The 26,949-nt window shown below is 34.7% G+C and overlaps 1 protein-coding gene across 1 annotated transcript; it reads right to left on the reverse strand.

The window, feature by feature from the left end:
* Positions 1-200: 200 nt before the first annotated feature.
* Positions 201-25,403, reverse strand: LOC149779116 (deoxycytidylate deaminase-like). The gene is made up of 6 exons (XM_089939669.1): positions 25,328-25,403; positions 19,690-19,752; positions 9,611-9,708; positions 9,301-9,442; positions 5,636-5,849; positions 201-3,347 (listed from the first exon to the last, which is right to left on the reverse strand). Exons 1-6 carry the CDS (start codon positions 25,386-25,388, stop codon positions 3,287-3,289), a joined length of 639 nt encoding a protein of 212 aa, XP_089795795.1. The 5' UTR covers positions 25,389-25,403; the 3' UTR covers positions 201-3,286.
* Between the last annotated feature and the right edge of the window lie 1,546 nt (positions 25,404-26,949).

The following is a 26,949-nucleotide window of genomic DNA, read 5'->3' on the forward strand; positions in this document are numbered from 1 at the left end:
CATCTAGGAATTACCCACAGTCACAAGGGAACGATAGTATTACTGAAATAATCAAATGATGAAACAGATACAATAGCTTTAAAAGACAAGCGAAGAAGGGAATAGTTTCGAGTAAGTACAACTAATGTTCTAAATTGGCTTGTTCGTGGAACGTACGAATTAACTACGATTAAAGACATATATTACTGGAAAATCATGGAGACAGGTCAAGATTTTATTATAAAATATGCATGAATCGAGACTTAATCCGTTAATTTCTATAATAGACATTGCAATAAATAACTTTGCTTTGAAATAAATACAAATTGCATTATGAAAATATTTTCAACAAGCACCTTTAACATTTTACTTGCACTGTATCTTTATTATAGATTTGTTTATATTTTCAAACATCCTTTTAGGTATCACTTTATATATGTATGTTACGGTATTATACATCAATATATGGCATTAGCATAATGTACCTAATATAAGATATTATTAAATTGTGTTCTTCGATATTGTTGTTATGAGAGGAGAAATGAAAAGATGGAGGGCAGTAATAGCAATAAGAAGTAAATATGTAAGCATTTGATGGCAAGCAATAAATATATATGCCTGCCACTTGATTCACCCAAGGAACGTGTTGCTTTGTGGGCGTAATGCTAACGTTCAAGGCAAAGGCATTTACTCCTCTTAACAAGGATAGTTCTTAAGACAAATGTCCACGACACAGTTAATACATTACATAACATAATGTGAGTTTATATGACGTGAGCGCTTGACAATTGTGTCTCTAGAACATATATAGTTCTCGTAGTTAAATAAGCATTACGTAGGTCAGGAGAAATGTATGCTGTTCTAAACTATATTTATGTAGTCAGCCAATCGAATCACGGAAATTACCACGTGGTACTAAGTGCCGCCCCCGCCTCATCCCCAACAGTAACCACCCATGCGCCTGAACGAAACTCACAATCATATGTTATACCTAGCGTTGAGTAGTTTCATGCCTGCACAAGATGTACGTACAAGCCAAGTTTCACGAAATTTACATTTATATTTCAGAACCTGAGCTGAACTATTATAAGCTAGCGTCGACGTCAATGCAGCGCTACATACAAATACGCCATTGATAGCTTGGTCTTGCTTCTGGTGCACGGGCAAGTCAAAGTTGAAAGGATAGAAATGTACATTAATCAATTACAACAAGACGTTGTATTACATGTACGTTTTCTTTGAGTAAACATAGCAGTTTGACAAATCTTTTTTTGTGTAATCTCTAACTTTACAATAACTATATGGTGACTATATTTATACAATAGATGAAATCTTGCAGGTTACACCAGCTGCGCAAGAACAAAAACTTTTTTGTTTCAACAAAAAATGGAAACCTTTTTATAATTCTTATGTTACGTGTTTAGGCTCGAATAAACAGTAACACAAGAAAGATTGAAAACAACAACCTTTGAAAAATATAGCCAAAACTTTTTTCACTGGAAAAATGCTGTAAAAATGAAATAATATGAGAACTTACGGTTTCCCGAATCAAATCATACAATAGTAAAGGACTAAACCACGCATAAAATGTTTGAAGTCCTAATATTGAAATGTTCTAATAATTTCAAGCTAGATTGCCAACAAAGAATCCAAAATGGAAGGCGAATACGCATGCGGTAGTCTGTACCGTGTTGAACTCAACAGTTCCTTGTACAAACATAATAATTCATCCTCCGGTCTTAGAAATCCAATGAAATGTTTCAAAAAAGTTCTTGTTCAAGTGTTCCGTATGAATACAATAATATTTCCAGAGAAACTAATTAATCTTCTAGAAACCAAATATTCTAAAGAAAAAATTAACATATAACTCAAGAAATCAAAATCTTTATCACTTCAGTACTGGTCACAACAGAAATAAAAACAACTTGACATTAAGAGTTAAACCCTCCGGACCCTCAGATCTCTCTAAGTAACACTATTAATATTAAGTATTTTGCAATTTAGGAAATGCCTAATTGCGAATTAGAGGATGACGTGGTCATGTTTACATGTAAAAGTCACATAGTTCCCGTGTGTCTTTGACGGAAACCAATCATTTTACTCCGAGAAATAGTTGTTTACTTGACCCTCAATCAAGGCTAGGAACTAAGTCAAAAATAGAAACAAGTGTTTCTATTATTAGGTATGTAAGGAAAAACTCAGGTCAAGGTGAATTTTCTGGAAAATATAAAATAACTAGTAAACAAAATTAACTTACATTGACTTGTAAAGAATATGTGTTTCCAAACCCACAAACAATCAGATCAAATCAAACACAAATTAAATCAAATATAAATTAAATCAAATATATGTAGTATAATACCCACTCCCCTTCTCAATTAAACATGAACAAACACCTGCTCTTCGAAATCCGATCCCATGCTGGTTTCGTGCTAACTTCAAAAGAATCAGCATTACAGTTTTTAATGTCGGAGACTTCAGCATCAGTTTTTAGCTTCTTTTCACAAATAATAGAAATATTTATATGCACCATAACACGCTCAGGACAGCAATGACACCCGTAAATATGTTATATGATTTATGATTTACGAAAATTTTTAAAACCTCCCAAGGGACAAGAAAAGTTTGTTTACTCGTTAAAAATGGAATCTTAGCCCGATAAGATGGATCATCTAAAATTATAAAATCAAAGTTGACCAAGGTCATTCTAAAATTAAACTACATCCTAATTTGGCTTTAGAATAAAGATAATGTTCAAAACCTTACTGAACGAAAATAAATCTCTTGATATGGCTGATGATAATCAGAAAGAATGATTGAAAATTGACAAATCTTTAATATACAAGATTTAACTTAAGCAATGCGCTACAAGTATAGATATGATTACAGTAAGATACATTTCTCTTTAAACTAATATATCTACAGAAGCACTAGTAACACACTGAATTTCCTTTCTAATCTTCTAATCGATTTTCACTAAAGGTTAATGTCATTACGTTTGATAAAAATCCCTTCACATTTGCATTCTGTCTATTTATTGATTTGTATTCTGTCTATTTATTGATTTGTATTCTGTCTATTTTTTGACCAAAATAAATTCATTTACAGCTTTACAAGTGCTTGCATGATTACAATAACATGCATTTCTCTTTAAACTAATATCACTAAAACTTATAAGTAACAAGTTGAATTTGCTATCCATTCAAAACGTCTAATAGGTTTCCGCTAAACTTTAATGATATCTTGACAATCTGTGTTGATACAAAATTATGTGACATTTTTCTAGTTATTGACCGAATAAGTACATTTACAGCTTTTTTCCAAGTCCTTGAAAAAGGCTCTCCAAATTACCCTTTGGCTGGTACTGTCTGAAAAATAAAATACGTTATTAGAAAGTATTAATGACAATCATATTATGACAAATTAGGTCTGTAATAAGCAGTACCATAATAAAGAAACACAAAAAGATGCAAATTGTGACACATTTACTGAAACTTCTAAACTTTAAATGCCAAGGGGGGTGGGGGCACAATCATTAGACTTTTCATGGAGCATCCTATGGTCTCATAAACAATCAAGGTGACAAACAACTCGTACTTTTTATTAACAAAAATTAAAAAATTCTAAAAGTCTATTTTGACAGCACTCTGCATATTAATATTTCAATGCATTTCAAAGCACCCGTGGTCTTATTCCTTGCTTTATTTTCTTTCCTCTTCATTCTTTTTGTCTGATAAAAGTACTCGACACAAAATACTATTAATTATAACAAAAGTTTCGTTTTCCGTTAAATGTATTGTACGAAAATGATGATCACGCTGTTTAATATGTCTACTTCGTGGAAACAGCAATAATTCACAAAGTATGTATAAAATCAGTTTGTACAGGATTTCTATCAGAATCAAAGATCGTGAAATTGGTAACAGTTCAGTATGTATTTTCGTTTTCTTTAAAAAAGAACATAATTCTACTTATGAATATACGCGTTACCTGATCCATTATTGATACATTGTTCGAATTTCGGCATGCCTTAGACATCACAAAATGCATTGTATTTGAAGAAAAAGTGATAGATACTATACTTTTATATTTATGCATTTTTACATCAGAATGGTATAGTCGCTACCATACGTGGTAAATTAACCTAATGACTATGACATAAACTTTCTTTAAGAGTAATGATTTTGAGTGCATATTTGATCACATGCCTTAAAAACAAAACTAAGTCACTGCATATAATCGTCAAAGTTATGTCAGGATGAAACTGTGCATTTTATTTTGGCTGAAAATTCAGGTGTGAGAATTCATAGGACTGAAATGAATGAGGAAGTCAAGAGTAGTAAATGACCTATCCACAGTACCACTAACAAATACCAATTTGACCAATGAAATCAATCCTTTGATGCGCACTTAGCTCATATGAATCACTTGATTTTGGCAGGCTAAACATGGCAACAAATCATGATACTGTTTGTAAGACAAATCGATTACAAGGTGTCATCTCATTTAATATCGACATCACTTTGGTTTATAATACAAGCGTAAAAAACAAATGTAGTAATTTTGTCATAGGTATAAGCTATTGAAGTTGCTTGAAACTTCAATCACTTATCATAACAGAGGTTATTGACAAATTTGATATAACGCATGAGCTCAGGAAAGAGTGAGATGCTGAATTTGCATCGGTCTTTCACCAAAATAATATGAACCTGAAATATGTATGAAGTTAAAAGCGTTGTTTGATCCGCTACATCTTATACAAAAAAATTATATTAATAGAGATACGTGCATTTCTTCAAAACTAAATAATGACTTAATAATAATAATAATAATAATAATAATAATAATAATATTTATAATAATAATAATAAATGTTGCTGTTACATATAATGGCGTAAGAAAAAATGTACTTTGGAAAATTTTCGTCCCACTCTAAACATTTTCTTTTAAATTATCTTTTCTCTTGGAAGATATATATAACAGTATAAATTTTTAAATCTTTTCTTTTCAGTAATTGATTTGATTTATCAAATATATATGAAGATGTTTGAAGAAACATTGTGTAGTAGTAAACAATTTATATTATAAATTATGTTCCTTTTATTTTTACTTTTAACTGGGGACATATTTTCTATTAACCTTGTTTTAGTCTAGGGTGGATGGAAGATACTAATTAAACTCTCAATTTAGACTCAACCCTACCCCTCCAATGGACACAGAATAGTATATTATGCGGCGGCCAATACAAATGGTCTAAGGAAAATTTGTATATATGCAGCGAAATTGCCAATACACTGGTAGTTTTGGTCTTGTATGGACAGTTTCAAAGGTAAATAATAATAAACTTTACACAATTTTGTTTCCATTGCTGTAAACTGATCAAATTGAAATATTTTTAAAAAAATTGTATGATTATCAATCACTCCTCTTCTTTTAACTGTTTAGAAAGTACTGCTGAGGACGTTCTTACACAAATCTAGTTCTAGTCACAGTAAGAATTTGACTTTAACATCCGTAATTAATTGCTTTACGAGTTGGTATAAAATGACAATGTTTTGAAAGTATGGCTTCAATAGACAATATTTGCTTGCACTATTTTGACTTCTGATTTAAACAAAGTGCAGTCACAATGTCGACTAGAACAATTGTATCATACTTAATCTTAATATTGGCCATCTGCAACAAATCTTTCGACGCAACGTATTCCTGTTTGCCAGGATCTTTGTTCACAAGGTAGACAACCTTTCTGATTCCAGATTGGATCATCAATTTTGAGCACTCGTTGCATGGATATAACGTGGTGTATATCGTACAGTCTTGTATTTCGGCACCCATCTTATTCAGGATGGCATTCATTTCTGCATGACAAACTAAAGAAAGAGAAGCCCAAATCATCTTAAAATGAATATGTAGTTTTGTCTAACGTGCATTGTGTCTAATTTAAAGCATATAGCTATAGTGATCACATAAGTGGTTATACACGGGGAATATGGGGGTCATATATTCAGAGCAAGGCCCTAAGTACAAAACAGTGTGACTATCACTAGTCATCATTGATTCATGGCTTATAAAACTGGCTTCACATGATAACTATTGCTATCACTTGAGGGTTTGGCTTTTTCTTGCTATGGCTAATGATATCTACAATGTTTTATAAAGGTGGCCAACGAGAGTTAGCCTCGATCTGTTGTTTCGGAATGCAGCGCCCCTGACAGACCTAGATTTCTAAATCTTGGAGATCATGTTTTATTATTTCAATATTACTGTCAATTTCCAAGAGAAAATGTGGGAGAAATTAATATTTGTAATCGCAAATAATAAAAGCGATTTTCAAGAAAGAAGAAACTAGGTCTCTATTATTAACTAGCATTCAATATCACTAGATAGTTAATGTTTGTCCAATACAAGCTAATGATATGTACACTCATTAATAAAAATCGACAATCTTCCTGCAATCTTGTTGCACAAATACCCTGGTCTAGGGACTCTAGTTTAGCTTCATGCGAGAAACCATATCAACCAACAGAACAGTATTTCACCATTTCATGTTGTCTGCTTTGTTCTCTCGAGCTGAGTCAAACCAATTGAAATTTCTATTGTAATGATAAACATTTGATGGGTAAACGAACCAATATTTACCTCGGCTCTGTGATGAAGCTTTATTGCCAGTTGATCGTATTTTTCTAGCTCGATACTACATGACCTTTTATATCCCTAATTAGAAATAAGAAGTGCCAACATCTGTTGTCAAACTGGAATTCATCTACTACTACAACAGAGAATTTTCTAAGGAAACCATTGATGGCTTAATAAAATGTAACCAAGTATTTATTATACCCTATCTATACCACGAGTATTAACGTTTTCTATCTCCACACATGGAAAGTTAACAGCAACGAACTCACTAACTCCACAACGCAATGCTCTTCGTCAGTGAAAAAAGTAAGAGAACATAAAACAGGGAACTTCACCTAAAACAGTGAACATTATTAATTAGAGAGTAACCTACCTTGATTTAGACCTCTTTCGATATGAGCAGAGAAATTTTCTTAGAATGAGGTCCTATGATGATTCATATCGAACTTAGTTTAATAAATAGTTTTCCAACAAGAAATAGTCATAATTAAACAAATAACTTTCTACGCTGAGAGTAGAAATGGAAATAAAAATTGCTCAGATTCCCAGAGCCAGTGATCATCAAATTAGTTATAACAACAATACCCTAGGTTAGCGCTTGTCAAAATATTTTGCTTTAAAAACAAAACGACTAACTACCTGAAGTCACAACGGAGCCACAAATCCAGTGCCGTCCAAACATCATACAATTTAAAATAATGAACCAGGGCATATCCCAAATGGTCCTGCAGCAAAGTTGAACGCATTATGTGTCTGATGAATCTCAGGCAATTTATGAAGAAAACGCACGATGGATTAACCAAACAAAGGCATAGTGCGCCTAAATTGGAGTATTAGACTATATGTGATATATATTCTAGGTGCTCGAATACAAAATATAACATGCATTCCAGTTTTTTCCACGTAGCACGTTATTTTAATATTTATATTGTGGGTGAAGAAGGCTATTATTCTCGATACGATCAGAATGTATTTACAGCTTTCAGATTCAAACGTTAGACTAGACTCTCCAGTTGTTGTTGAAGGTTATTGATACTCAGTGATATGGTGATGAAAATCGATAGTAGAACATGTTATGACAATAATTGATAAAACTCGTCAGTTTCATTTAAACTGTATGTTGTTCAAAATGAAGAGATGAAACAACAGAAGCTGGCAAACAACCTGTAATAGTTTGATGAAAGGCATTGAAGAGAATAAATATAATCTGGAAAACCATTTGAAAATATCTTGAATATCACTTGCATATCTGCTTCGGAAACATTTAATGTTTTTTTTTTTTTTTTTAAAATGAATGAAAGGTGATAAAAAGCAATCGAAAATTTAACTTAAAAAAAGAAAATAATATTAGTCAAGCTGCTTTTGGGAAGAGAATTGAAGCAAACATTTAAACATAAAAAGGGCAAATCAGAAACGTTTCAATATATTATGGCTGCGCAAAGGGACAAATTCAAGGAGCTACGAAACAATGACGTACATGACGTTCAGATATGCTGCCACAGTTATTATATGATTGATGAATATGTATATATTAATAACTGAGACCCATCATTCATACAAATTATATGTACTAAGACTATTAAAATATAATCATTAAATTGACATTAGCAAGATAAACTGATTATTTGATTTCAGGTTAATCTGTATTTTTTACAGGAAACGAAATAAGTAGAATACACTTTTACGCCCCCGGTATCATTACAGCCCTCAAAATCGTAACATTCTTGTACCCTGAATTTTCATACAAATGGACGTATTTTAAGGCCGGAGCATGTGTGATTTGAAATATCAATATGATCTAATTGTAATTTGATGGTCCACGGGAATTTCATGACAGTGTGGTGAAACAGTGTGAGTGTGATACACAATTCAGGTTACCTTTATAGGTGCGGGACGTTAGACGTAAGAATAGCTATTCTAGAAAATTTGCAAAATAGAAATAATCACGTCGGAGAAAATGCCATTAATATTAACATTTAGGATTTTTTATTTTGATAATAATTGAAAACAACACAATAGTGACTTAAAATATGGTGTACTCTTTTCTCCTAATAATTTAATAGATAGAGTTTGAAATTAGATTCAAAATGATACGTTATAAGTTTGTGTACATTTTTGTTCTCACGCATGTGTGTGTGTGTTATATTGTCTTCAAAATAGTTGTTGTATCGCTAAATCAAAGTTTCATCTTGTTATATCAGTTATTGTGAAGCCCACTGGTCACAGTTTTTTGATGTTATAGCATTTAACTTGACGACCAGTGGACCAGAATGCATGTTGTTATACCATCTTTTCTGGCATTTACATGAGTTTGTTCTGTTTTTATAACATTTGTTTTGATAGCCCAAATTTGCCTCATAAGAATGGCCACCACAGGCCTAAGGTGGCCAATGTATTTTTATGATCATAGCAACTATTTCAAAGGTAAATAACCACGTTTTGTAGTAAAGATTTTAATGTCAGTAGCTCATGATTTAATTGGCATAGCAAATATTCTTGAACGCAAGTGGTTCAAATTTATTATATATCAGAAATTTTGAGGACCAGTGGCCTAGGCTAAAGATTAAAAATCAAATGTCTTGATCACTCGTATGAAACCTGGGAAAAGGATCATGAATGAGAAAGGCTAGTTTGTGGAGAGAGAGAGAGAGAGAGAGAGAGAGAGAGAGAGAGAGAGAGACTTACCATACAAGTGTTTCTTTTTATCAGTCTCAGTACCCTTCTCCCATGACAACCTTTCATCATTACCCACTATGCCCCTATCTGGCATTCCGTTATATCCTATTCCGACAATGCGTTTCCTAGGATTTACGATGCATGCTCCAACCTAACGAGAGGAAATTGTTTTATCATATTGAAGCAACTTAAGTCATATCCAGAAGTCGTGGAGTCAGATCATCTTACCGATGATTTTAAAGCTACCACATAGTTACAAAAAACAAGCATTTCGAAATGTCAGTTGCGACAGGGTGAAATAATTATTCGAATTACTGACCTTTGTATTGGGATCCTTGCTCCTTTGTGCTGAGATGAGAGCTACCCCCATGAAGTATTGATCCCATGCAATAACTTGTGCATGCTTTGTCACATCAGCTATTCAATGTCAAAAGAAGATTTACGGAAATATCGATTAATATCATAGAATAATAACTGTAGGCGATTCATCTCTTATTCATAAGTATTCAGACATACTTTGCAAATGTGATATTAGTTTTGTTTCATTTTAAGATTCTTTTTCTAGCTTTCTTTTCTTCCAACAGGACGAGAACTTGCAATATAGTGCGGTCACGTTTTTTCCATACCTCTTCCAGTTCTCGGATTTATATATATATATAGATAGATAGATAGATAGATAGATAGATAGATAGATAGATAAAGTGAGAGAGAGAGAGATAGATAGATAGATAGATAGATAGATAGATAGATATATAGATAGATAGATATATAGAACAACTCTATGATCGTAAACTGATAGAAAAGACTGAAAACCAATAGGTTTCGCAAAATTAATATGTTATTGTATTTTCATTAGAATACAAAGTGAATATTTAAATAGAACTTACAGAAATGCGAAGTAAATCCCAAACGGTGCAACAAGGTATATTACCAGTCCTAACGAATAAAGTTTTAATTAAGTTCCAGTTTCAATATAAGATATAACACTAAATGTGTTGATGTGCCATTAGTTTCAAATGTACACATGTGCCAGTGGACTGAAGTGTGTTGATATGCCAACAGTATTTCGCGGAATCATAATTATATAATCCAAGATGTCTTTGTTTCATCTCTCTGAAGAACACATGCTAATTGTTCTTTTCTCTCTGATGAAATATATGTGTTCACGAGTTCCATAAAAATGGCAAACTTTATCGTTATGTCAGTTACTGAAATCTCGAGGAAACGTCCTAACTGACAGATCACTAACCCTCTTGCAATGTCATTAGTAAGGATTCATCTCTGTTCGTAGCTTTGTCATTATGACATCATGCACTTATTTATGTATCTACCATTACACTCCAACATCATCAATTACGTTGTTGCTGTTGTTGTTGTAGTTAGGTTTAACACCATTTTCAGCACACGATAGGCTAGACATGGCGGCTAGTATTAATGGGGGAGGAAGAACCCGAGAAAACTGCAGAAAAAACCACCGGCCCACGAGAAGCTACTGGCAAGCTTTTTCACAAGCTTATTGGCCGAATCGGAGACTCGAACCCACGCAGACATAGGTGAGATAGCAATGATCCAAAACGAAGAGCGCTTTAGACCACTTGGCCACTTGGTGCCCCGGAACAATCATGTAAAGGTAAGACCTGTATCACCAGTGTAAACGTCATAATGAATTCGCTATCAACATAAGCTGAGTGATTTTAAACATGATTAGATTTGTCATTTTAGAATAGGTACAACATCTTAGCTGCTGAGACATTTCTTGTTAAAAAGAAATTATATGTATGCTATGGCAGATTGGATAATGAACAGCATTGAAGATTTTCAAGAACATTTTTGCAGTGATATGGGATGTGCGGCAAATTTACTGTCACAGGAGAGCAGTGTTTTCTCCGTAGCATTTTAATATCTCCATACCTGTAAGTCTCATACAATTTTGAAGTTGAATATTTCTCCTCATAAGAGTTATCATTTATGTGAGCGAATTCACTGAAAGTCAGCAGAGCCTGTTATTAATGACTGACGAAAAGTCATTATGGCTTGATACTGTAAATTGTAGACGACCTGATCATAGTGTGCCGGTGTAATCATTACAAAAAGCAACCCGTTATATTTTAAAATAGGGTTTACTATCTAATATAATGTCTGGCCATCTTCGAATAAAAGACACGATAGCCAATTGATGCTGTACAACTTGATCCACTTGAAATTTCACCTGCACAACATAGGCCGCAAATAAGCGACAATGCATGCATACTTAGGTTTTTCAGTTAGCAGAGCATCCTATTTACAAATCCTCATGTACTTAACAGTCAAATTTTTTTTTTTTTGTCCAGGTTTTAATATTGTTATTTATTCCAAAACAATAGAAAATTTAAAAGGAATCTTTTGAGAATTAATATTAATAATTTTCGTGCCATCGTTGAATACCATTTTAATAGTAGTCTTTACTGCGAGAGAGCGGTTACGATTCCGACCTAGTTGCAGACAGGTGTGGAAGGTTGCCCTATATTTTTCGATGACATATACATGTCTGGTGTAATAAATGCAACAGAAACCCATGTACATAAGTGGAGGATCAGGAACGGGTATGTAGTAGGCTATAAGGAGCAATACTGAGAACGTTGCAGAAACAATTATCCGAGCAATGCACACACTCATACCCGGAGAAGAAGAACAGCCGTAATATTGTAGACACTCTCTGCATTAAGAACAAAGTCCAGACGGTCCAGGAAATTGAACTTCGGACCTACCATCGGGCGTATAAAACATGGATAGAGCCGCAAGCAAAAAGAACAATACAATTGTTACACTATTTGTAGCTCGATGAAATGTGTCTAATGTACTCTTAGATTCGTTGCAGGCCAAACTTTTCGAATTCAAGTACTACTTGCTGACAAGAGGATTTGCTTTCAAGTTGATCGACTACACCCAAACCTTTTCGGGTACTCTTGTACAAAGTCTGGCGGAACAAAAAGGTTAACGAAAGCAAGGAGGGTTAGGAAACACCGTCGCACCAGACACATTACTGGACCCAATCGGTAGCGATGACGGCCACTAACTTTCCCACGTACAAATATATCCACTAAGTTATACCATTCGATGCATAATGTACACAAAAAAATTCATATTCAATTTTTAAGCAAAAGAGATGTGCAAAAGTTGTTGAGGGCATCTAACAGAGTATGTGGACTGTCGCAACAAGCGTCTTCGGAAAACATTTTTGTACCAGGATAGTGCAGCATGAAGCTGTACACGCATCGAAGTTTCATTGTAAAAATATAGTCAGGGCATAAAACTAGACAAGGATAAAGCATAAGCTATCCTTGGTGACGTACTGTAAATGGTATTATTGCAAAATGCGTGTGCTCCATACAATGTAGATAGACTCAGCGGTGCGTTTCTGGTCCGTCCACCGTACAGACAAGGATCAATCTCGCTAAATTGTTTGATATGTCAATGGTACTGGCAGACAAACAAAAACTTCCAGCCTTATGTGGCATGGTGTGTACAAAACTAAAACTGGTCGTATTGATGGAATACACGTATCACCACCTGTAGACATAGACGACAGATGGCCTGACGTTCCGATATTGGGCTTCGGTGGTTTCCTATAGTCTGTTCGATATACAGGTCGAATTAGAGGGAGTGGATATGGCTCCGATTGGCTTCTATACAAAGGGAACAAAGGAGAATATTAATTTGGTCTCGTGAATCCCTACCAGTCCGAGGGATCAGCATTTCTCCATCGGAAATATTACCCGATACCCCCTATGTATTTTGGATTTTGCGAATGAAAACACATGTGCCTGTGCGAAAGATACGAAACTGCAGGTACTGGACAAACACATCATGCAGTGGGATTGCAAACAGTCCCTGTTTTGTATCGCTCTAGATCTGGCAAAGACAAGCACGCGTGAAATCGTTCGCGGGTATTTGCAAGAATTTCTTCAGCAGTCTGTAATGCATTTCACCACGCAACCATGTGATTACGATGTGTTTGAGAAGCACGGTAACAGACGAGTTTCCAAACAAGTACACAATGGTCAAACCAAATTCCGTAGATAAAACGATATGAATTGGTGTCAATCACTTTTCTTGTTAAACAAAGAAGTCATTGGAAACAAGCAGGTCAAATACACCAACGAAACAACATCCATGCGGCGAACGCGTGTGCATCAGTAGGAGGAGTTCCTCTACACTATCCGTACACACAGAGTTTCCTAGCAACTCATCCGCTTTTGTCGTTTTGTAATGGAACCAAGTATGTTTATTTGGGAAAACGAGGTGGTAGGAGATACTCAAAAGCAAGGTCGAACTTGTGCTTGTCCACACAACTGGTTTTGTTTTGGTTGGGCAGCATGAATTGAGCCATATATACATTCTGGACAACAAATTTATCGTTCTATTAGCTTTGGATGGATCTGCAAGAGATCTCTACAACAAAGTAGGTCGGGTCGATAGAGTAGACAAAAACCCTAAATATCAATATTCCACTTTTCGCTTTCTTCGATTTGTGGCACAGTTCATAGACCAGTCCATGTACCTTCCGATAGCCAACCGGTAACAACGTGTGGCCGTATCTTCCGTTCCGGGCTCCTACTACACCAAGAATAACCGCCAGCATTCTTTCCAGCAACGATATTGTCTGTGGCACCCAAGCTGGTATAGTTCCATCTCGTAGCAGATTGGGCTTGTTTGCAAGGTTAGTCATTGTCCACTACGATTTTGCTGCCGCGTCCAGTCGATCTTCCTCCACAACCTTTTACACTGGGGAATCCACATACACAAGAAGCTATACGGGAGTTTCCATATTGGTCACACGATCCTACAACGGATCAGCCTCGATTCAATTTGTTGATGTTCAACATACTTCTCCGGCTTGGCCAAAAGATCCTCTTTGGGGCTATACTTTTTCTCCACCATATGTTTTACTGCCACATACTCTTCCATCCTGGCCAAAGGTTTTTCTACTTGTTTAGTTTCCACAACACACTTTATCATTGCAACAAAACGACCGTCGAATGGATCTGGCTTGCCTTCTACTTGCTGTCATGACGCCACATAATTTATCAGTGCAACAAAACCATCTTTCAACGAGTCCGCCTTCTCTACCTCGCCCAGATCTTTATATGGTGCCATGTTTGCACCACAAACTGCTTGTCCAATTTTTGTTTTTGAGATAGTTGTTGTTCTTGCTGTTGTTTTGTTCATTCGTTGTTTTCCATATTTTGATACAGCCAGTTGGTGCCAATCCCAAACCGTTTCTTTGCTTTTACTATGGCGATCTTTGAACGAAGGTTTCGTACCTCCCGCTCCTGTCCACGTAGAAGGACTCGCACGACGCTCATTCCATATGATTAGCAATTGTGCAATAAACATATTTAGACATCGTTGCTGTGTTCGGAAAGCTAGTACGTTTCATTGTGCCAAGACGAAGCCAATCACAAAACAAACTATCCCAACCCAACCAAAACTCAAACTCAAACCCACGTTTGTTTGTTTCTCGGTTTGTTTTGTGAAATTAAGGTAAGACAAAACTACAAACTAACTTTTCATATTGGTGATAACATTCTAGTTCTCTTGCCCATACCTCAAAATCCTCTTTAGGTTAGATAGTATGGTCCCCACACAGTTAAAGAGAACGTACGTGACTTTAATTATACCATTGACACTTCTGGAAGGCGGAAAAAAAGCTCTGCAATGTTATTATGTCAAATGAGTATGTTAAGATTTATAAATTACTGCAATACAACTAGGTATGTTCAGATAAGTTGGACCTCTAATAGCCAATAGAGTAAAATTTTGTTTTGAACTTGATTTCAAGCGTATTTAAGTAGAATGTTCCATGTAATGTGTTTGCGTACAATATTATTTATATTAGTTTTCTTTGAAATGATGGAATGCAAATAACGGACTACGTTTGAATAGTCTTTAGTAAATTGTAAAGTTTGATTACGCTCGATGAACAGTAGGATACAATGCAGTTATCAATATGCACACACACACACACACACACACACATACACACACACACACACACATTGTTTTAGCTTCTTTTTTATTCAATGTTGATTAAATCAATATAAGACTCACTTATTATTTAAACATTAAAGATGCTTTTAATGACGGAAGGAGAGCACTTCAAACACAGGGTTAGTTTTTAAACACTGAACAATCAGCCATTAACATAAATATGTTAATACCTATGTTTATCTATTGATCGATTAATCTGCATGCCAGTCATTCCAATGCATTGAGAGAAAAAGAGCGGGAGGGGGTCTTTGGACACAAAAAATTATTTAATAATAATCTAGTTTTAGAACATTATTATATGTTTCAGAAACAACAACAACTATAAATCATTCAATAGATTACATTATGTTTGTCTCGTAACCAACTTTGCACCAGTAAGGAAAGGGTACACTTACCATCACGACAAACCAAGCTATTGCAGTTACTCGGTGTAAGTTCAGTTTCTCTCTCTCTGTCTGTCTCTGTCTCTCTCTCTCTCTCTCTCTCTCTTCATATTTCTGCCTATTTTGTTCCTTATGCATGAGAAGGAAGGGGTAGGAGAAAGCAGAAGATTTGTGTGTCAATGATACAAAGTCGCGAACCATGTTGACATTTTGCGGTAAATTACTTTGTTAAGTGCAACATACATATGGATATATTTTATATCTTGTTTTTGCTGTTTTTTGTTAAGCATACTATAATGATCTAAAAATCTATTTTTAATAATTACATATGAAAATTATAAAAGTCCCTCTTTCTCTCTGTGTCTGGACCAGCGTAGTAAGATACGGGTTAAAATCTATGAAATGACGGGCGTAAAGGATTTTCGTTTGTGTCATCCCATGAATGATGGTAAAAGTAACGTCAAACCGATCAAAGGATGAGAGAGAGAGAGAGAGAGAGAGAGAGAGAGAGTGACAGAGACAGAGAGAGAAAGTATTGAATTCAAACCGACCACAGAGAGAGATAATGTGTGTGTATGGTCGGTGGTACTGTAACTAAAGCAGAATAATGACGTAGATCAACTGTAAACATTTTAAAAATATTGTTATTACCTCTTGATGGTTCATTATTTTGCCTAGTTTTTACTCCACATTAATTTCCATGCGCCGGAGCTTGAATGGCTAAGTTTTCATGTGAATGGTCACCAAACCATGTGTTTTGGTGCTCTTATTTTGTCATTAAAACCATTTTTCATGTTTAAATCATGAGTGTGTAAAATATGGTTTTAATCAATTTGAAGAAAATAGGAATGAAATAGAAGACAATCAACCTATCAATAGGCAAAGGTGATAGTGAATAGCAACAAAAGGCATTGAACTAAATTTTGTAGTGGACTCGCTGTGGGGATGTGAGGAGTTCATTCACTCGGTCAATACACAGCTTCCTTTAGTAAATCTTAACACCGTTCAAAGGGCAAATATCTCCTTTTTGTATGTGATATAAATATAAATAAAATACATGTAAAGTATAAACGCTATATCAATGATATACCAATAGTTGTATAATTTTTTCATTAAAAGAAAATGAGACTTGTCGAGTTTCCACTCGAAGAAAAATGTATACATCTCGTGGTACATCATAGATACAGTGTACATACTATATATATAGATATATGTGTGTGTGTGTGTTTGTGTGTGTGTGTGTGTGTTTGCGTATTTGTGTGTGTGTGTGTGTGTGTGTGTGTGTGTGTGTATGAATAAACAATAGTGATAACAAAATGTGTGAACATAAACCCGTATTGAGAAATATACAGATTAAAAGAAGTATTTCAGCGCATTTATAGCAAGTTGATCTGGGCAGAAAAAAATATTCTGTAAATATTTACACGTAATAACAATCATAACATAAAATATATCTCATAAATATATTGGGTGTTTATCAATGTATATTTGTTGATCATGTACGAAGTACAGTATTCGTAAAGTATAACAAAAAGTGTTTGATAATTGATAAGAGAGGTTGTGGAATATTCCACTTTTTAATTTTCCGTCTTTATTTCTAGTTTTTGTTTGATTTCTCATTCTTCATAATTATTTAGCCAGTATTTTTTACATTCTTCTCATTTTGCGCGGTTTCATTCATTTTTCTTTTTTCTTTCGAGCTATATTGTTTATAAATCTTTACAAGTAATGCAGAAACTGAAGGTTATTGGTAAAATCAAGATATTTTTTCTTTAAAGTTTGAATCCCTTTGTTTCTATTAATAATTTGCATGCCTAAGTAATATATTAAACTCAGTTTTATCAGTGTAAACTGTGTCAATGAATTTATGTTATACTATTTGAATTCATTAAAATTGTAATACTTATGGAGAAACATGTTTATATCAACAGACGTGTATAATCTCTTGACATGGTAATAATTACAGAACTTCAAACAGTGTAATTTGTTTGAGTCAAGTGGACTACCTTTGGAACTGGAAAAGTGTATGTTATAAAAATCCTGGAAAGGCGGCTTTTCTCTACCAAGTGTATCATGCACATGTGCAACATTCATGCCCCTATCCCCACTTTATAGGTATACGATGTATATCGGACTATTTCCTAAAGCATTTACGAAATGATGTCATATAATTTCATTTGCGATGAGTTTCGTATTTATTCACTTGCATTTTTATAGCAATGCTTGAACGCTATGCTTCTAAATAATTATTTTCAATCGATACGTAATGCTGTGGAAAAAAATAAGAATTGGAGTAAAAAGAGATTAATAAATTTTAGCGAATCGGACATCAGAATTGTACGATATAATTAAGATTAGATAAATATACCGAAAGTATTTGTAGCACCATGGAGACAGAAATTTTTAAATATCTGTGTGTGCATATCATACTACAGAAGGGTGGATTTAGAGCGACTCTTGGTATTCAGTCGAACTAATTTCCAGTAAATGTATTGTACTTTTCAATTTTAGAAAGAAGGTAACTTTGACCGTCAAAACCATAATTTAAACATCAGACACAAAAAAATCACAAAAATGGTCGTTGGGATAATGAGATTCTGATCCAAAAATAATGATTATAGAACGCGAATGTGTAAATAATCTAGCACTCTCACTGTTATCTCCATCCTCTTTATTTTTTCAAATGCATGTACTTTAGGAGGTAAATAATAGATTCAAATCGGGTTTGATGTTTCGCCCATCACTCAAACTGTCTAATGTACAAAATAATGTATTATCAAAGAAAGACATTTCTTTTTTATCTCAGGTTTCTTAATGAGAGAGACAGACCAAGAGACAAACAAGACATATAGACAGACAGAGACAGAGATAGTAGTGTATGTCCTAGAAAATGTTTTTTGAAAATGGTGATGTTAAATGATGATTGCCTTGCCATTAGCGTATGGGGATGGTTTGGTGATTAATCTCTCTATATTTCAAAATAGGGTGCATATGTATTTACCTATATATAAACTAAACGTGGTATTAAAAAAACAGTTTCATAATGCATTACAGTTTAGTATGTTAATATGGACGATATATATATTTCTCTTGTTTGGAATGTCCTGTATTTGATTGTATAAATCCCTTTACTTTAAGCACATTTGTATGTCCCCGTTCTGTAGGTAACACTTAAAATATAGTGATGTTTGGAAATCGACGACAAAATTGATTGCAAAGAAAGATATATCCAAAACATAGTAATACTAATCTTACCCTCCAAACCTAAAGAAAGATAAAGGTGTCCCAGTTTTAATTATACAAATCTTATGTCCCCGTTTCGCAGGTTTTAGACAAATGCGTGTGGGTGGGTGTGGGTGTGTATAGGTGTGTTCTAGAGTGAGCTGGATATTTAGTACAATAAATAGATGATACATAAACAAAAACCAACGAATACACCTGTTTGTTTGAGTACAAACCATGAGCAAACTACCAGGATTTATAACTCAAACATCAGGTTGAGTACAAACCACCATGATTAATGACCAAAACGACAGCTTTAAATGTATTAATTTATAATGCTGAATACTGTATAAGTTATTTACCAAACTTTATTTTCCTAGCATGTGCCATCTTGCCATGAACGCACAAACACGTCCGTGCTTGTTATAATTAAGTGGTAATGGTGCAAAAATACTGCGCACTTCATTCATAGCAAACAACCAGATCAGGTACACTAGTCCGTTGCCTTGCTTATATCGGGCAGTAGCTCAAACTTAAGTGCAATGTTGCAGACTGAAACAAATCTAGTGTAAGTTCCAGAATTAATGAAAGACGACGTCTTTCATACGACTGATTATGATTTTTCCAGATTCAATGATGGATAATCACGCGTTTGAATAAGAGTTTATACCGTTTATTGCAGTCCCAGCTTTTTCACATGGACTGCAGGGTTGCAAATAATGTTGATTAACGAGAAGACCGCTTCACTTGCATAAACACTTACCTTCTGTTTTTTGGAGGGTAGGCTCACCACAGTTAAAGTTTATTATGTTCTTTTTCCTGCAGTCTGAAAAAAAGATAAAGATAACAGCCATCATCCAGTCAAGCCCGTCAAAAAAAACCCAATAAACTCACGCTACCCGGCAGCCCGTCCCGCAAAGCTTAAATTCAACGAGCATGCAATAGTTTAAATTTACAACATGGGATTAAGATTTGGCTGTGTTTGTAATATAATACGAGTCATACAAATCATGTAGGCGTTAAGTGCCTACTAATTCCGTAATGGGTATAATTATTTTTAGAATTTAATTACACCAACTTTTAAATGGCAACAATTTCCGTTGTTTAGATCATCATTTATCCAGCTTCACTTAGAAGGTTATAAGTTTAGACGCGCTGAGAAATTCATATGGGAAAATCAATATTAAAGTACGCAAAACATTTTTGGACGAGGTTACCCTGATTAAATATTGCTGGTAGTGATGTTACTGAAAGCTGTGCGTGATGAATAAACATCGAATTTCTTGACCCATTTTAGTACCTGGAATCAAAATCATACAGTAGCAAATAGTTACATTTTAAATTTCCGTTGACATACATTTCAGCTGAAGGGAATGCGATGTAAGCCCGGAATGCCAAAAATCGATTATGTTGAAGTATATTTCTTTTACTAAACAAATAAAGATATACTAACACTGAAAAAAGTATATCTGATAGCTCGCTTTGTTCCAAATACGTATGATTCTTTTAACCACTTTCGGCATAACCGGCTTCCATCGCATTTAAACCCAGTGATATGTAGGTCAACGGAATTTGAAAACCCATCAATTTGCTTGTGTGAGAATTTGACTTTATAGGAAAAAACGACATCAGAGTACGTGAGGTCCACCTAACTGAACATGACTTTAATTTGTGGAAAAGCGTCGATGTGTGTTACCAAGTGTCCTAGATATTCCTGACAATTTAGCCTCTCATTCCAATGTCAATCAACTTTGGAACACACTACACAATGCTGTTATTTAGGCAGTATGACCTCGCACCAACAACACAACTATTGAAGGACTATGAGGTAGATAGTATTTGCAAACACTCCCATTTATCTGTAACCGCCCTGCCCGTTTTGAAAATGAAAAGCATCATGGCTATAAAAAAATCACAAAACTTAGAACTCAGTGATTTCATTCATTGATTTATAATTTCTAACTTGATTTACAATTTCTAACACCGTCGAAATATGTGCGTTTCAACGGAACGGAATCTCCCGATGTAAGCAAACAAACGGACTGCTGTTTGTTCATTTCTGGTTTACACACATTAGTCTGTTTCAGTAAAACCTGTGTTGTATGCGTCCAATACCTGGAATGTTTAGTTATAATATTTCTAAACGAATTGAACAATTAAATAGGAGGATGCATGTGATGTAACTTCAAATTTTACGGAAATATTGAGATGATAAAAGACGGTAAACTGAATCTGCTCCTTGAAAACATAAACTGGCCTAAGCAAATATGGTGACCTCATTTCGAAATAAACTCCCGTTTGATTCAAAATGCTCACAAGTTGACAATGAGTTCGACCCCTTTCAAACAATCAGGTTAGAACGTATAAATCAGTGAATGAAATGTTTAAGTTTTGTCCATTTGTTACGTCCTTGATGATTTCACTGCTTAACATCCTTACAAGTCCAGAAATCGTTATGGTGTGAGAATATTATACAGTTTGAACTGTCTTCCTTGATATTCATTATTTTGCCTTGGTTCCTAAATAACCATGTTGTGTAGCGTGTTCCGATGTCGACTGCCAGGAGAATGAGAGTCCAATATATCAGGAATATCCGATACAGTTGGAAGCATATATCGACATTTTCTAACAAAATTAAAATCATGTTGCACTTACTCTGGTGTATTTTTCTAATAAGTTCAGATTTTGACACCAGAAAATCAAAATGTTTTTAACCTCTATTGACATACATTTCAATCGGCTGGAATGCGGTGGAAGCTGGAAATGTCGAAATCGGTTAAAATAGGGATAAGAGCCCTGAATGAAACGAAGCTATCTGAACACTTTCTTCAATGTTAGTATATTTTATTATATTCTTTTCAATATACTTATCACTCTTCATGTCTTCCACATTAAAGGCTTGCGAAGCAGGAAATGCAACTTTTAAGGGACTGGTACAAAGTCATAAGCATTGTTCTCTTTAGTGTGTCTGTCCCACTAGTAGATGATTTATTTCTTTGGTGCTTCGAGGAGAAAATGTTGCCCTTAGTTATCATTAAGGGATACCATATAGCACAATTTTCGTCGCCATAGATGGGAGGATTCTGGTGAAAACAGAAACCTCTCGGATTTGTACAACTTTGACTTCATTAGGAGTAAATCACTCGAACTGTTTCCTAAGTGGAGTCTTTCCTGGTTTTAACTTGGTTGAATGCAAATACATTCGAGCCATTTGACAAAGATTCCGTTGAAACTTCTTTCATACAAACCCTGTACCCTGATAGCATTTCCTAAGAACTGCAGAGTCAGTGAATTACTTGCCTTTTATGATGAAAAGCCCACTTTCAATTTAGATCAGATGGCTTGGTGATCCTAATGACATAGCATGGATTCATCGCCAGGAAATGGTTACTGTTTGTGGTCAATCAGAAAGTCATCAAACATCTTCTCCCCTGTATTGGCACAACCGAAAAAGATCTCAAACAGGATCTAGTATATGTGCTCCGATTTATCTGAATTGGAGCGAGCCGGCTTGTGGACCTCAAAGATACTTATATTACTAAGTCAAATCTGGGAAAGAGGACATAACTCCTCAAGCCCTATCATTATGGTTGCAATGTGCAATACTCACGACATATATCACTAGAACACAGTCACTGCAAGTTAATCCCTATTCGTGGGATAAGAGCAATATATGCGTCACTTGCATTTGACTGTCGTACCTATATATAAGAAATCGCTAAGGCCATCGGTTTGCATGGATATCAGGGAGGTTCCAAATGATGAAATACAATTTCAGATAAATGACCAATTAGTTTTTAAAGTTATTTTAATAGACAGTAGAGATTAAACAGTGTCTTATTCTTCTTTCACGAAAAGGCAAAAAACGACTAGAGAGAAAGATCTCATTAAATAGATTAATAATTTATATGATGATATTGAAATAATTAGTAGAAACTTGATAGGTGAAAATCAAAATGAAGCTAAAAGATTTACGTCAGGAAAAGCATAAGGTCCATGTGATTAGGTCTAGAGTTAGGTGAATTGAAGAGGCTGAGAAAATGATAAAATACTTTTGCAACTTAGGGAACCGAAACTAACTCAACAAATATATGAAAAGTATCATAACAATTTACAACGCTATCCTTACCAAAGAAAACGAAATTCTTGAAGAGACGCAATCTTATAACTAAAGTCTATACGCCACATGAAATGCAGAAAATTTATAATTCATAATAAGCAATATGCTTTTTTGGAGATAGTTAGTAAAAAGCTTTTCTCAGGATCAGGCCTTTAGAAGATATTTTCAGATTTATTGTATACTTACTTATTAATAAGGAAACAAATTGTTTAACATGTAAATTTCACAACTAAGCATTACACTGTTGCAATATCCACTTAAAAGAAGGTTTCCTGGATGCAGAAATTCCAATATTTACTTTAATGTATATGTTACCTGATACCTCCAGTAATTGACTTGGAAAAGCAGAATAAAGAATATATAAACAAATTTCATTTTGGGTCGAGATTACATCACATTTTTACTGCGTAGATAATCAGTGGCTGGATAAACTTCTGTCAGTTCGCAGACTGGTTTATGTCCACGTACTTCTGTTAACAGAGGCGAGATTTTTGCTTCTGTAAGTTAACATTTAAACCACGCCTTTATATAGGGTGGATTCCATGCTTCAGGTTTACCACCCGCTCCAATCCCAACTTATACATTCGCTATGAATTGAGCGAAACCCTTAGATTCGCTTGTTTTTGTTTTTGTTGATGTCGTTATAGTTGTCTTGTGGTATTAGCCATTTTACATGTTATGATATGTTATACGTCACATAACAAGCCTCACGATGGTAAAGTAACCATATTCAGACAGACCAGACCATTTTCCCCCAGTTCCTCTTGTGAATTGAATTCAAAAAAATGACGGCTAAAATATTCATTGACAATGCAACATTCCAGAAGGCGGAGTTAAAAACGTTTTCCCACCGTCGCAAGCAATCAGTAAATAAAATACTGCACAATGATTGAATGGACTTATTTGGACGAATATGAATCAGATAAAATGATATGTTCACAAGATAAAATATCAAACATATGAAACGGCACACACTACAGGTAAAGTGTGCAGACTATGTAATAAATGTATGTAAAAGAAGCACACACAGATATATATATATATATATATATATATATATATATATATATATATATATATATATATATATATAAAGGGAGATTTTGTAAAAATTAAAAGGAAATTCGAGAACATGACATAATCTGAATTGATTTAAGGTTAACAAGCGTTGATCTGTTATGTGAGAGCTCTAAAATTTGATATTATAAGAGACCGTTTTAAACAAATTGTGTTATTTGTCACTTTCAGGATAAACGGCAGGCCAATGATGTGATGTTGGATGGGGTTCAATACAAAAACTGTCCATGACCTTTTCAATAGAGAGTTTGCCGGCCACGTACTCCGAGTAACACCTTTATCAATTTATCAATTACTGTGGCTTATGTATTGTATAGTAAGATCAAACAATGTAGGCCGTATGAGCGACAAAACAGCATTTCATGTAGATTATATAAGGATATTGCGTATTTGGTTCTCTACGTAACGACAGCATTCGTACTATAAAAATAAATGACGAATCTGTTATGATTTTGGTATCAAATTTTAAGACCTGATACAAATTTAAGCAGATGATTCATTTTAGCAGGATTATTGTTTTTGTTTTGTAATCTCAATCTGACAGCACAAAATCTCTAGCATTGTTCCAACGCTAAAATAAGTAACTTCACAGTAAATGTGTAAAATATCTGCATGACACTATTTTGCTTGTCAAACTCTTCAAAAAGAACAAGATAAGATTCAAAACTGTAGAATTTACACCATTATTTACGCTATTCATGAAGATCACGGAGAAATTAAAAGTAGACGACGTAGTTAAACCCCCCAGAAGGTGCATCATTCATGTTGTTGACAGCGACACCTGTGTGCGACGGTAGTGCTTTTTGTTTCTAAAATCGGCGGTGGTGGAAGTGGGAACAAACAAACAGGAGTGTGTGCGAATGATATAACCGATGCGGCTTCAACTAATCCCATTAAAATCATTTGGCCTTTGTTTGAGAGCTCGTGCACTACATAATCGGTAGAAACGGACTATAAAAAAGACAGAATTTCGCCGACAATAAAAGCAAGATTTCGTGCCGAGGACTCACCTATCGGAATTTCCATTGAACCAAAAAATGGAAAGTTTGCGTACTATTACCGAGATTTTGGGAACCCCGCTGCCTCATAGATTGAAAATACCAATATTGTAAATGTTTAAAATAGTTTTGTAAATATCATAAACGATATACGAAACAATACAGTTCCCATCTGCAACATTTACTAGGAAACTTGTTTCATTTACCTTCGTTTCCAGAAGACGCATACACTTTATATCGCTGGAACATTTGAAATATCCAAGACATGTCGCCTCTGCAAAATATTACATATAGATAATGAGTGCATAATGATATATGCTAGAACATGGACAAAGCCTATCATTACACAGAGTGGTGGACGGTTAATTGATCTTGATTTGTACTGGTCCTCTATCTGTTTTATTTATCATCTTATAACTTTATAGTTAAGTTTGAGTATGCTTTTTTGGTATTTGTCGGAATATTTAGTAATAAGGATCTATGTCAATCTAATGAGAATATTTTGTGTCAAGACGCGTCACATTCCTCTAAAATAGAATCTTCCTGTCACGTACCAACATGCCATGAACTTACAAACATGCCATTACCTGTTTGAGTTTTTAGCGGCAGTGATGCAAAGTATATGAGGTAAAACATTGTCTTTAGACAATGTGCAATAAAAGTACCTGATTCGCATTGGCTGATTAAGCAGTAAATCGACATACAGTTCCACTTATGCTATTGAAAGTGGTAGATATAAACGCATGAGAGAATTGTTGCTGTTGTTGAGGCTTTAATGCCATTCCTTGCAGTACATTATGCTATACATGACGGCCTGCATACATGGTGGAGGAAGAACCAGTTAAAACCTAGGTAAGAATCACCAGCCCACGACAATCTACTGGCAAGCTTTCTCAAATGTTCACAGTGGCCGAACCCGAGACTCCAACGGGGACAGATGTAAACTGGCACTGGTCAGTAGAGTTTAGGGCCTATTAGAAGCCAGTCTTCAGAACATATTGTATATCATCTCAACAACATGTTACACCAGCGGTTATTAAAGGTCGGGGTCATATGTCAACCAATAGATCGTACTAAAAATGGACACGATTTTGCTTTGGAAACATCGAAATGCATAGAAAGTAAACACTGTTGCTATAGCAACACATGCCACACTAAAGCATAATTTTCGAAAAATATTTCTGCTTATGATCGCAATGACATTCTACCCCGTATCACTGTAAAAAGGATCTACGAATCTTAGCTTAGCGAATATCGGGCTATTTATGTCAATAAAAATGAATGTTTTCTTGTAAAAATCTGCTGCTCTGATGTTAGAAAAGGAAGTTAATTTTAATTATTAGGATTACATGATCATGGTTGGGTATGTATTTGGACTTTATTTACTTTGCGAATGATTACGTAAAATGTACACATCGATAAATACCCAACCGTGATCATTTAAACTTATAGTATTTGCCTTGTTTAGATACGTAAAAGGCGGAATTTTTACAATTTTAAAAATATTTTGGGATCAAATGTTCAAGTATAGAAGTCTTCGTCTGTTACTTTATCGATGTAGGAAAACGCCAGTATGTTTCACTCTTGCCTTTAAAAGTGATGAAAATGATATTCGACAACTTTAAGAAACCTGTCAACCTCAATACCACAAGCATACCAGTGTAGGTTGTACAATGGAGACTAGAAATATTTACCCCTCACATAGGAAAGCCAGAACGTTTTCATACACGATAGTACATTTTACTAGTATTGAAGCCGTGATGTGCTGCTAGTTTCAATCGATTCTCTATGCTTGTCATTTATGAAATCAGCTATTTCCCAGAGCCGT

Source organism: Sinohyriopsis cumingii, chromosome 17 (assembly GCF_028554795.1).
Source record: "Sinohyriopsis cumingii isolate HCF-2022 chromosome 17, ASM2855479v2, whole genome shotgun sequence".
NCBI classification, from domain to species: Eukaryota; Metazoa; Mollusca; class Bivalvia; order Unionida; family Unionidae; genus Sinohyriopsis; species Sinohyriopsis cumingii.